This window comes from Littorina saxatilis, linkage group LG8 (genome assembly GCF_037325665.1).
Source record: "Littorina saxatilis isolate snail1 linkage group LG8, US_GU_Lsax_2.0, whole genome shotgun sequence".
Lineage (NCBI taxonomy): Eukaryota > Metazoa > Mollusca > Gastropoda > Littorinimorpha > Littorinidae > Littorina > Littorina saxatilis.
The window spans coordinates 3519154-3531494 of record NC_090252.1 but is presented as its reverse complement, the minus strand read 5'-3'; the positions used below and the strand labels follow the sequence as shown (position 1 = coordinate 3531494).

General features: G+C 40.3%; 1 protein-coding gene across 1 annotated transcript in view; it reads left to right on the top strand.

The window, feature by feature from the left end:
- Positions 1-1897: 1897 nt before the first annotated feature.
- The window catches only part of LOC138974467 (hexokinase-like), a gene marked incomplete at its 5' end in the record, with an annotated part of 12576 nt that continues 2132 nt past the window's right edge, over positions 1898-12341 (top strand). Inside the window, 13 exon segments of the mRNA XM_070347186.1 lie at positions 1898-2132; positions 2920-3126; positions 3980-4039; positions 4882-5049; positions 5570-5639; positions 6489-6609; positions 7253-7400; positions 7829-7992; positions 8854-9075; positions 9783-9959; positions 10677-10789; positions 11489-11650; positions 12049-12182. Coding sequence (XP_070203287.1) covers positions 1916-2132; positions 2920-3126; positions 3980-4039; positions 4882-5049; positions 5570-5639; positions 6489-6609; positions 7253-7400; positions 7829-7992; positions 8854-9075; positions 9783-9959; positions 10677-10789; positions 11489-11650; positions 12049-12182 — 1963 coding nt within the window.

Sequence of the window (12341 nt, the reverse complement as noted above, 5' to 3'; positions counted from 1 at the left end):
AAAATGGAAGTCGATCGCATAAAGGAACAGAAAGTAGATAACGAAGCGGCAACATTAATAAAGGCATAATGGGGCAATTGTTTTGACATTTTACAATGCTCACTCAGAGGTGAAATAAATCATCGTGGGAGTGAAGGTGAAGACCGTATAAATAGATCGTGAATAGATCGTGAATAGATCTTGAATAGACATATTTATTTATAGTTTAGAGTAAGACATGAGTAGATCAGTTCAGACGTACATTATACGTCCGTTCGATTGCTTACATTGTGTTAATCACCGTGCTAGTTGTGTCCGTGCTGTTTACCTGAAACAATGTGGGTGGTTTTATTCAAATGAACGTCCCGGATGTGCTCTCAGATAAAACTATACATCCACTGCTAGAAATATGACTCGAATAATTATGTCGGCTAAAAATAATGACACGTTTGGTGTTTAGGGGAATCCCTTTACCTTTGAATTGACCTTGGGTTGTTTTGGTGCAACCCGCTTCAGCCTGTCTTTCCATACAAGGACACGATTGGCACAGTCTAGTCATTAGACAACGTTTTCAAAAACAAATTCACAGCAAATCAAATACCGAAAGCGGCGTATGGCTGCCTAACTGATGGCGGGGTAAAAACGGCCATACACGTACAAATCCACTCAGTCGTGCACAAACATGAGTGTACGTGGGAGTTTCAGCCCACGAACGCAGAAGAAGAAGAAGAAGAAGAAGAAGAAGAAGAAGACGAAGAAGAAGAAGAAGAAGAAGAAAAAGAGATACCCGTTACTCTCTTCTGATAGCTATACAGAGAATGTGCCGTGATTGATATAATCAGAAGGTTACAATTCCGCGTTGGAAAAGCGGCAAGGATACTGTATTGTCATTGACTGCACCTGTCTGGTCACCTCAATAACAGCTTTGAGGCTAAGACGCAAACGCATATAACGATCTGACTGGCGACACGGTTGAGTGCCCTTGTACCGGATTTAAACATTCACGTTGACATTTGATATGTTGGATGGGATTCGCCCTTATCATTTCAGTGAAAAAAATGGAAGCCATACTTTTCACTTGAAGAGGTTCATAGAAGCGTGTCATTACCGTCGCGAGAAAACAGGCGACATTCATGGGTTTATTGTAACACATAATACAATACGTGCTTAACCTCTAAAACGGCCAGAAATAGGGTGTGGTTAGCCAGTGTGTCGTTAAAGGTTAAGGTCGTTTGCTTCCGCACCTATCGGCTGCTTAGACCTGCACTTGTGTAAGCATGCACCTGTAATTCTTTTTCAGCTTGGATCTGTTTTGGGCTTTACATATATCTGACGTGCAGCTTGCGTCTGTATTTGTACCCGCTCGAGTGCTTTTATGAAAGCTAAGTTTACAGTAAACAAAACAACACAGGTGACAACACAAACGGGTATGACTGTCAGTGAACTGAATCAATGATGGTCAAACCTGTTTCTCTTGTTTTATCAATGTTGGCGCACTGCACGAATGGGGTTCTGCTTTATAGATTGGAATACGATAAGAGCAGTTCATACAATTTGAATCTGAAATGCAATCCCATAGTCGGTACAATCCACACACACTCATACTGATCTACTTCTATCTTCAAATAGAACATGAGATGAAAACAAAATAGAGTGTAGTTCATGCAATGTTGATTTACCGTTAGCTTCTTTAACATAGAGCACCAAGTCTGCGTTTGTTCAGTTAAACGGGTTTGAACAGGCTAGGCCCATAAACCAAGTATTTTTTTTAGATATTTGATTCAGTGGTTAATGTCAGTCTTTTGGGCCGACAAATAGACGTTATTATGTAATATCGCGTAGGCAATTTGTTGTTGTTTTTGTTGCTATTGCCTGATTACTATTTATTAATAGATGTGGTTGTGTGTTTTGTGATCAGGTCCCGCAACAAGTGATCATGTTCACCCCAGATGTTGTGATTCGTTCCCTGCCTCACTTGTTGATGGTTGCACTCTGCGCCGAAATCCCTAAGAGACACATTACCTGTACTGGCGGAAGTTACTTTAAGGGAACTGCTGCTTCCGTAACCTGCAATTTTCGAAAAGACATGAACTCCGACAGACGTACAATCAATGTTGTTCGGTACCCCGAGGGGACTACTACGGATGATCCTGGTAGGTTCCTTTATGAATTGTTTTGCCATTATAACGTTTCTAGTAAAGTGTCAACTGAACACCGTGTTTTATCTCTAAAGTTTTCTGACTTGTCCTGACAGAGAAAAATCATTTGTGAAACACACCAGAGACATTATTTCTTTAAAACAAACATTGTGTTACCTTGGGTCATGTACATGCAATATTAAACTTTGCTTAACATGAATTTTCGATATGAGAAGGCATGCACTGTATGGAATGCTCTTTGTTCTTTTAGAGCTGACTTTTTTTGCCGGGATAAGAAAGTAATCAGGCGTACAACAGAAAGGCAGTAAAATATCATTAGGAGGGGACAAAAGTAAATTCTTTCTTTATTTGGTGTTTAACGTCGTTTTCAACCGTTCAAGGTTATATCGCGACAGGGAAAGGGGGGGGGGGGGGGGATAGGATAGAGCTACTTGTTAATTGTTTCTTGTTCACAAAAGCACTAATCAAAAAATTGATCCAGGGGCTTGCAACGTAGTACAATATATGACCTTACTGGGAGAATGCAAGTTTCCAGTACAAAGGACTTAACATTTCTTACATACTGCTTGACTAAAATCTTTACAAACATTGACTATATTCTATACAAGAAAGGAGAAACAGAATCCGTTAGTCGCCTCTTACGACATACTGGGGAGCATCGGGTAAATTCTTCCCCCTAACCCGCGGGGGCCCCAGGGAGGGGTAAATTCTTCCCCCTAACCCGCGGGGGGTTCACAAAAGTAAATGCATTTTATGCCATCTGTATGATACTCTGTCTTAGGCAAGGATGTTTTGCTCTGCCAATGGCAAAACAATGAAGAGGAATATAAATGCGAGCTTGACAAAGGATTCTCAATTGACGGAAACATCACAGACCATCTGAGGCTAAAGCTTCCCGCAGACACTGGAAACTTCACAGGCCTGTACAGCTGTTTCATCATGCATGCAATAGAGACATTGCCAAACGCCTGTGAATTAACTGTCAAAGGTACGTAACTATGAAGCAGCTTAGTTATATACTCAAGGAAGCAGGCTAATTTATTTAGCGTTCCGGTGCTGTCGTTCAACTCGTCCGACTGGCCAGTGAACATTCTGATCAAATGCAGCATTTTTGGTTGTAGTATCGAGTTTCAAGTCAGACGGAGCAACTTTGTTAAGTGCCGGGCCAGCGAACTTTCTAGCGGGCTAGTTACTCTCTTACAGTTACTCGCCCGGCTGGCGAGTTAACATTTTGGGCCTTGGCCATCCCTGTCATTCATTTATATATATCAGTAAATCTGTTTGCACAGAATGTTGTGAAATCTTCTTCTTCTTCTTCTTCTTCTTCTTCTTCTTCTTCTTCTTCTTCTTCTTCTTCTTCTTCTTCTTCTTCTTCTTCTTCTTCTTCTTCTTTTTCCTCCTTGTTAATGTTCTTTGTTATTATTTTCTTTCTTGATTGTTCCTCTTGTTATTACACCCCCGGTATAGGGGTGTGCATAGGTTTCGGTCGATGTGTTTGTTTGTGTGTTTGTGTTCGCATATAGATCTCAAGAATGAACGGACCGATCGTCACCAAACTTGGTGAACAGGTTCTATACATTCCTGAGACGGTCCTTACACAAATTGGGACCAGTCAAACACACGGTTAGGGAGTTATTGGTGGATTAAGATTCTACAAGGACTTATAGAGGGACATATTAATGGTCAAAGGGAAATAACCTTCTCAGTTGGTGGCAGTGAGAATGGTTATTTCCCTTTGACCAACGGGGGTGTTTTTCCTACCTCGGAGGAATTTCTTGTTGTTCTTGTTTTCTCCTTTGTTGTGCCTGTTCTGTTTATAACATACTACATGTGTTTTACAGAAGAGGGAGGTATTCCGACGACACTGGCAACGCATGGCACACATTTTCAAGAGGAAAAAGGTCAAACTATTTTTAGACTGCTTTTACATTGGTTTGATTCAGATGTAGTATTTCAACGCACACACCTCCCAAAAAAGGTCTACACTGTTTTAGTAATAATACCGTATTTTACCGAAACCTTCCACCTTCCTAAGCTGTCAGTTGTTTATGTGCCTTTTTGTGTGTGCTTGTTTGTCAATAATGTTGTGGCCAAGTTTATTTTAGCACGGCACAAGTTCATACAATTTGATATGCACATTTGTAAATGAAATCATGCTTTTGGTAAACATTATCAAAATAATCTAACATCATGTGTGGTCACTTACAGCAACAACCTTTGGTAAACATTATCAAAATAATCTAACATCATGTGTGGTCACTTACAGCAACAACCTTTGGTATACATTATCAAGATAATCTAACATTATGCGTGGTCATTTACAGCAACAACCTTTGGTATACATTATCAAGATAATCTAACATTATGTGTGGTCATTTACAGCAACGACTTTTGGTATACATTATCAAGATAATCTGACATTATGTGTGGTCATTTACAGCAACAACCTTTGGTATACATTATCAAGATAATCTAACATTATGTGTGGTCATTTACAGCAACAACTTTTGGTATACATTATCAAGATAATCTAACATTATGTGTGGTCATTTACAGCAACAACTTTTGGTAAACATTATCAAAATAATCTAACATCATGTGTGGTCACTTACAGCAACAACGTTTGTCTGCGCATAATAGCAATGTATTTCAATGCTTAAAGAAACAATTCTTTGTACTAACATTTCCTGGTGTGCTTGAAAGTTATAATTGTTTTGCTTGTTTGTTTGTTTGTTTTAAACAGGGGAAAGCAGCCTCCTGTGGCTGATTGTCCTGCCCGTCGTCCTGATAGGGGTCCTAGGTGTAGCGAGTGTCTACACATATCGACGTGCAAGCTTAAGGTGCTTTGGTTTAAACAAGATTGTATTCAGGAAATACAGGGTGGCATGTATATGCGATATTATTAGTTATCGTTAGATTTGACTGTGATATCAACATTTATCAGCCTCTGAATGTCGAGAAAGCTGAAATCATATCAGATCGAGGCGTAAGCCGAGATCTGATATGATTCAGCCTTTCGAGACATTCAGACTGATAAATGTTGATATCACAGTCAAATCTAACGATAACGATTTTATCGCATTCGATTTTGGAACAGTAGGAATCATAAACCTACCTAAGAAGTCAGACAAACGCAAGGGAGGCTACTGCCTTGTATTTAATGTTGGAAATGTTGGGTTGTCTTTTCCTGCTTTCGTAACTTTGCTGCTCTTACTTTTATTTTTCAGTAACTGGTTCTTTTTCTCAGACAAAATAAGGCATTTATAATGAAAAAAGAACAAAAATATACGGTCGAAACAGATCACCAACAAAGGCTAACAAGTTCAGTGGAGTTGCCAGTTCGAAGGAACAGCGAAGAATGTCCCAGTTAGCCTACTTCCTCTGTCGTACTCTTTTTGACTGTTCGATTTGGCAATTCTGAACGATGACAGGAACTGAAGTGCGCCAGGCAGTATCAGCGAAGTCCTCTGGCTCATTTTCTGTGCCCAAGAAAGCTTCCAGGTATTTGTCAGTATCGGCGGACTGCATAATAATGTTGACGAAGCTCAGCCTCGCTTACGATGCATCCAAAATGGCGTCCTCCGACGGCGCTGTGACTGTGAAAGAGGCTGAAAGTTGTTCGGTTGATGTTGTATGGCTACGACTAAGAAAGGTGGACAATGGTTCATGCAGGTGCGAACTGTTTAAATCGGCTGCTCATTTCCTGCCTTTTTGTGAGTGATGTGCGCTGAAACACTGCAAGAGATCTCACAGTATTCAAAGTACTGCCACTACTGCTACTTTCAAGGTCAGCTTTGTTTATGGCTGTTCCAACTACCTCAGTCGGTAAGATTGTAACATTCTTTTCTACTACTTCTCTGTTAAAGCTGGGTGGGAACAGTTTGATTTTATTCATTGCACAGCTTAATCTTTCTGATTCAATTACTTTTCTTTGATAAATTTGTGATTTTAAAAAAAGGGAGACATTTGTTTCCTTCAGGCGAGAATTTATTCTTCAAAATTAAAATTGATAAACTACTTCCTGCGCGATATCAAATTCGCTGGGAACTTCCTGCGCGATGTCAATTGATATACAGTTCCTAGTTGACCAATGACAACAGCATGTTTTGTCATGTGATCAGTAAAAATGCGATATACACATTTGTCCCCACACAACAAGCTAAGCTTATACTAAGTGTGGTTATAGATATGTACATCTAGATAGAAATTGTTATTTCACGTTATGTCAAGGTAAGAAAATCGCTTATACCCTTATTAGAAATGTAAGACAAACAAGATAAAATAATAAAATAAAATACAAATAAAAAAGGTGCTTTCGTGTTCATTTTCATTGACATAACATTCTTCCAGCATAAAGCTGCAAGCAACAATGGGACGCTACCAACGTGCTTGCATTGATGAAAAGAGCACGTGCACTGAATTTCAAATGGACCACTTAATACAGTGCGAATCAAATGTTGTGTTCATTTGTGTAAGTGCAGACATGGGGACTTGGTTTGGGCGTTGAGAAATGTGGATTACACAGTATGGTACCATCCTATTTTCTTGCGTAGCTGTGTTACTGTATATAAACTTACTTGTGCTAATATAATTTGCTAACTTTGTGATCTGACCGGAGGTTATTGTGTTATAACGTTTGTACCATTCAATAATGATACTTTTTCGCAAACGACTTTCACGATATACCAATATACTGTCTATCTTCTGTTATATGTCATTTTGTTTTGACAGAAACGAGGCGAACAATACGCACAATACGCACAATGTCACGGGGGGGTCTCATGAGGCACATCCTTTAGTGTATCCGAATTCGAACGGGGGAGTTTCTCCTAAAGCAAGCACGTCATGTCCAAAGGCAAGTAATGTATTTTTTATTTGCTCGTTTTGTTTCTGCGTTTCCCCAGATATTCTAGTAATACAGGTGTAGGCATTGGTACATTTTAGTTTTAATGTGGGACAGAATGACATTCGTGATACATAGCCTCTTTCTTTTGTTTTGGCTGGATTCGGTTGGTCATCGGTTACAGGGAGCAAGAACAGAGAGATAGGGGGAAGGACGGAAAGTATGTTCTGCTGAGTGATTAACTCTGTTGTTTTTGTTCGAAATCAAACAGGGTCTAAAAGACTTGGATTTGTCCAAAGGCAGTCTAGAAGGGTTGATGAAACGTTTCGATCAGGAGATGACTGCCTCTCTCAGGAAAGACACCGGAGCAATTGATATGACATGTACCGTTCCAATCAAAACTCTGCCAAATGAATCCGGTAAGTTTTATCATAACATTACCCTTCCCAACCCCCCCCCCCCCCCCCCCACCCACCCCTCCACTTTTGTATATCTCTTATCCGACAAAAAAATGTGCAAAAACATGGAATGATAAACGAATACCTCTATTTTTAAAACATTATTTTACATATTTACTACATTAATGCAAAGTAACATTGAGCAGCAGGTTGTCATCATTGCAGATTTAAAAAAAATTGGTTTTTTTTTTAATTTTGAGGTAAGTTGCTTCTATCTGACATGTGTTAGGAAAAAAGGTGCTTGCTTTCATCATCTGTGTTGTTGTTGTTGTTGTTGTTGTTGTTGTTGTTGTTGTTGTTGTTGTTGTTCATCAATAGTTACATTATAACAAGAGTTTAGAGAAATTGTAATTGCGCTCATTAACTTCTGCATGTGGCTAACATTTCAGCAAATGGTGCTTTTTTGGTGGTTGAATTTACAAGCACAACTATCCAGGTTCATCTGGTCAGACTTCAGCATTTGAAAAGTCGCGGCATGTCCACAAAATGTGCGGGCAGCCTGTCTGAAACACATGACATACCATCAATGACCAAGCTCGGACAAGGCAGAGAGGTAAAAAATAACCATTCATTGAAGTTGTTTGTGTACAGACAATTATGCTCTCTCTGTCTCTGTCTCTGAATCTCTGTCTCTCTGTCTAATTCTCTCTCTCTCTCTCTCTCTCTCTCTCTCTCTCTCTCTCTCTCTCTCTCTCTCACACTCAGTCACTCACTATCTCTCTCTTTCTCTCTCGCTCTCTCTCTCTCTCTCTCTCTCTCTCTCTCTCTCTCTCACACTCAGTCACTCACTATCTCTCTCTCTCTCTCTCTCGCTCTCTCTCTCTCTCTCTCTCTCTCTCTCTCTCACACTCAGTCACTCACTATCTCTCTCTTTCTCTTTCTCTCTCTCTCTCTTGCTCGCTCGCTCGCTCTCTCTCTCTCTCTCGCTCGCTCTCTCTCTCTCTCTCTCTCTCTCTCTCTCTCTCTCTCTCTCTCTCTCTCTCTCTCTCTCTCTCTCTCTCTCTCTTTGTATTAACTTTGTAATTGTTTATTTTACCATTGTGTGTCTGTGCGTCCAAGGACATAATAGTAAGAAAAGGCGTAGCCTTAAATCTTAATCCTTGTAAAATAAAGGTCAATTCAATTCAATTCAATGAAATGCTCTCTCTCGAGCCCAACAATGTCTTTCAACACAAATGTGATCGTGGAGGGAATGAGATGGTAATAATTGTCAAATAATGTTTTACAACTAAGAAACAAACCACTTACTGATAACTAGCTCTTCTTTGCATTAAATACGTGTGCATGTATGTATGCGTGTGTGTGTGTGTGTGTGTGTGTGTGTGTGTGTGTGTGTGTGTGTGTGTGTGTGTGTGTGTGTGTGTGTGTGTCTGTGTGCCTGTGTGTCTGTGTGTCGGTGTTTCTTAATTTTCAGCTATTCGACTTCATCGCCAAAAAAGTCAATGACTTTGTAAACGCCCAAAAACTCATGCGCAAGAAGTTCCGTCTGGTTTTCGTGGTCTCGTTTCCTTGTGTATTCAGTCCAGATTTTGCCAACGCTTATCTGACCAAATGGACCAGAGGGTTTCGCTGTGACGGCGTTGTTGACAGAAATATGAAGGAGTTGCTTCAGGAAGCTTTAGAAAGAAACGGAGTGGTAAATGTGTTAGATATGTTGTAACAGTACAAAGGGGGAGAAAGAGAAACACACACACACACACACACACACACACACACACACACACACATACACACACACACACACACACCCACACACACACACGCACACACACACACACACATGCACACATACATACACGCACACACACATACGCACGCACACACAGACACACACGGACACACAAGCACACATACACACACACATACACACACACACACACACACACACACAAACACACACACACATAGACCCAACCCTCACACCCCCCCCCCCCCCCCCCCCCCCCAAGCACGCACGCATTCACACAAATACAGAAAAGCACGCACGCATACATAAACACACATCCACACATGCACGCGCGTAACATCTCCTCTGGTTCTAACCGCAGGAAGATAAATAGACCACCAATTCAGAGTTGACCCTGTAGCAATGTTTTATTGTTGTTTTTATCAGAACCGCTATTTACACAGTTGAAACATATCACTAATACGTGTGCAACCTCACGAACATATGTGTGTGTGTGTGTGTGTGTGTGTGTGTGTGTGTGTGTGTGTGTGTGTGTGTGTGTGTGTGTGTGTGTGTGTTTGTGTATGTGTGTGTGTGTGTGTGTGTGTGTGTGTGTGTTTGTGTATGTGTGTGTGTTTTTTATCAACCGAGTTTGTTTTCTTTTTTTTATCGTGCAGCCAAATACCATAAGGGTTACAACCGCCACCAACGACACTGTTGGTGTGCTGATGTCTGTGGCATACAAAGACCCGAGTTGTAGAATTGCCCTTAGCCTGATGGACGGATTCAGGGCTTGTTATATTCCAGCACAGGACAACCAGGCCACTTCACACGGAGATAATCATACACATACGGTGAAATATAGTGTGTTGTGGTAAACGTAATGGGTAATGTGGCTTTATCGTGTTAAATGATATTACAGCTGCCTGAATGTACCTGAAGATACAATTCTCTTTACACAATGCAGTTTTCTTATTAAGGATGGAACAGACAGATTCAAGGTTAGAAATGACTCGGAATATTGGTCGACAAAATATGTTTTGAGTTTCAACACCATAGAATCATTTTGCAATGTAATTTATTCATCGTCAGCCATATCCTCGCAGTGAAATGATCATTTTGCATTGACAATGGACTCCATTGACTGCTTTGATTGCGAGTTTGACTCCGATCTTGTCATGCCTCAGATGCGTGGTACATTTAATTTTGCACATGCTTGTTTTAGTAGCGATAAACAAGGAAAGCGTGAGACATAACCACCAAAGAATGTATCTCTGTTTCCTTGTTTAGATACTCATCAGACAGCAACACAGAAATATCTTGATGTTAGCTAATGAAAATAATTATCAAAAATGTAGTAGATGACTTAATGTACACTTTCGATGGTGTACATGCTTGCATAATGCGTGCTAAAATTGTCGAATCACGCTTTTAGTGACATTGTTGTTATTGTTGTTGTTGTTGTTGTTGTTGTTGTTGTTGTTGTTGTTGTTGTTGTTGTTAGGGTTGTTGTTGTTGTGTGTGTGCAACATAACTACACAAAGTTAACAATTGTCAGCTTGCGATTTCAGAATCTCATTACAACACATCTGGGAGCTTTAGGAGAAAACGATTCCGTGGGCAATTTCATAACCGAATGCGACAGACGTCTGGACCAGTACACAGTTCACTGTGGAAAGCAGAGGTGAGCACATTCTTTTTTTTTCAATCAAATGTGCACCGATTGGAGGAATACACGAAATGATTTGCTCAACTACGAATACACCTAATAAATATAACGCAAATAAGTTATGCATTTAAACCACACACAAAAGAACTGTCTTGTTTAACATGAATTTAGATATTGGTATTTGCTGATGGTTTGGCTGCTGTTTCTTTCCGAATCAAGCGGAATTTGTTTCTTTCACATACCATGAAGAAGATCAGCATTTACTTGGGCCTTTCATGTGCAGAGTAGATGAGCGCAGTCGCGTGGTAGTAAGACCTCGGCCTCTTAATCAGAAGGTCGTCAGTTCGAATCCCGGTCGCGGCCGCCTGGTGGATTAAGGGTGGAGATTTTTCCGATCTCCCAGGTCAACTTATGTGCAGACCTGCTAGTGCCTTAACCCCCTTAAGACCAAGTGCACACGGAAAATATCCTGTAATCCATGTCAAATTGCAGTGGGTTATTGAAACACGAAAATTCCCAGCATGCTTCCCCCGAATTCGGCGTATGCTCCCTGATTGGTGGAGTCATATACGTACACACCCACTCATGCAAAAACATGAGTGAACGTGGTAGTTTCAGCCCATGAACCAAGAAGAAGAAGAAGAATGTGCTGAACAGGTTTGAGTATTATTTGACGTTATTATAGATGCGTTTATGTTTTTATGTATGTTTTAGAATGGAAAAGATGACCAGCGTATTGTACTTTGGAGAGCTGGTCAGACTGGAGCTTGTTCAACAGATGGAGAACGGCCGACTATTTGAGACCTCTCCTCACAGTTTGTCCAAACTCCGCGATAAAAACGTCGTTAGTGCAGATGACGTGTCTCTGATTGAAAGGTTAGATCTGTTTTGCTCAAATGTTTATGCCTGGATACAAAATATCCAAACATGTGCATTTCATTGTGATGCCGTTTCTTAATCATGTTCAGTAGGCTCTTGTGAACTACTTTTACATGTACACATGCATAACGTTTGATTCACATCTAATGAAGCAGCATATGGAAAAAGAGTGTATTTTCTTCATGTTGTTTGGTATATTTTTGTAATGATAAATACAAAGGTTTGATAGTGTTACTTTCCATTAGTATACAAGTCTTGGTTACATTTTTGTCTTTTTTTTAACAAAACACAAATCAAAGCCAGTTTGCATAATCCGAACTGATTATTCTGTATTTATGGATAAGGGATTGTAGTTATTGGTGTGTTGTCTTATTTTAATCTTATTTTTCTGAAAGTGACACCGACACATATTTCATCACAAAACACGTGCTGAAGAAGCTAAACGTAACATACACAGAAGAAGACTGCGAGGCCGTCCGTCTTGTTTGCAAAACTGTTACCAACCGTGCGGCTGACTTAGCTGCTGCAGGTAAGATCTGTTGTAGAACACATCACTATACGCCTTTTTTTCTATTGTTAGAAACCTGCCTCTTTTAATGGATGGTGGGGGGGGGGGGGGGGCTGGGAGGGGGTAGTCGTGGCGTGAACATTTTCAGAACTGTATATCTGGTAACGTTATCTCACATGA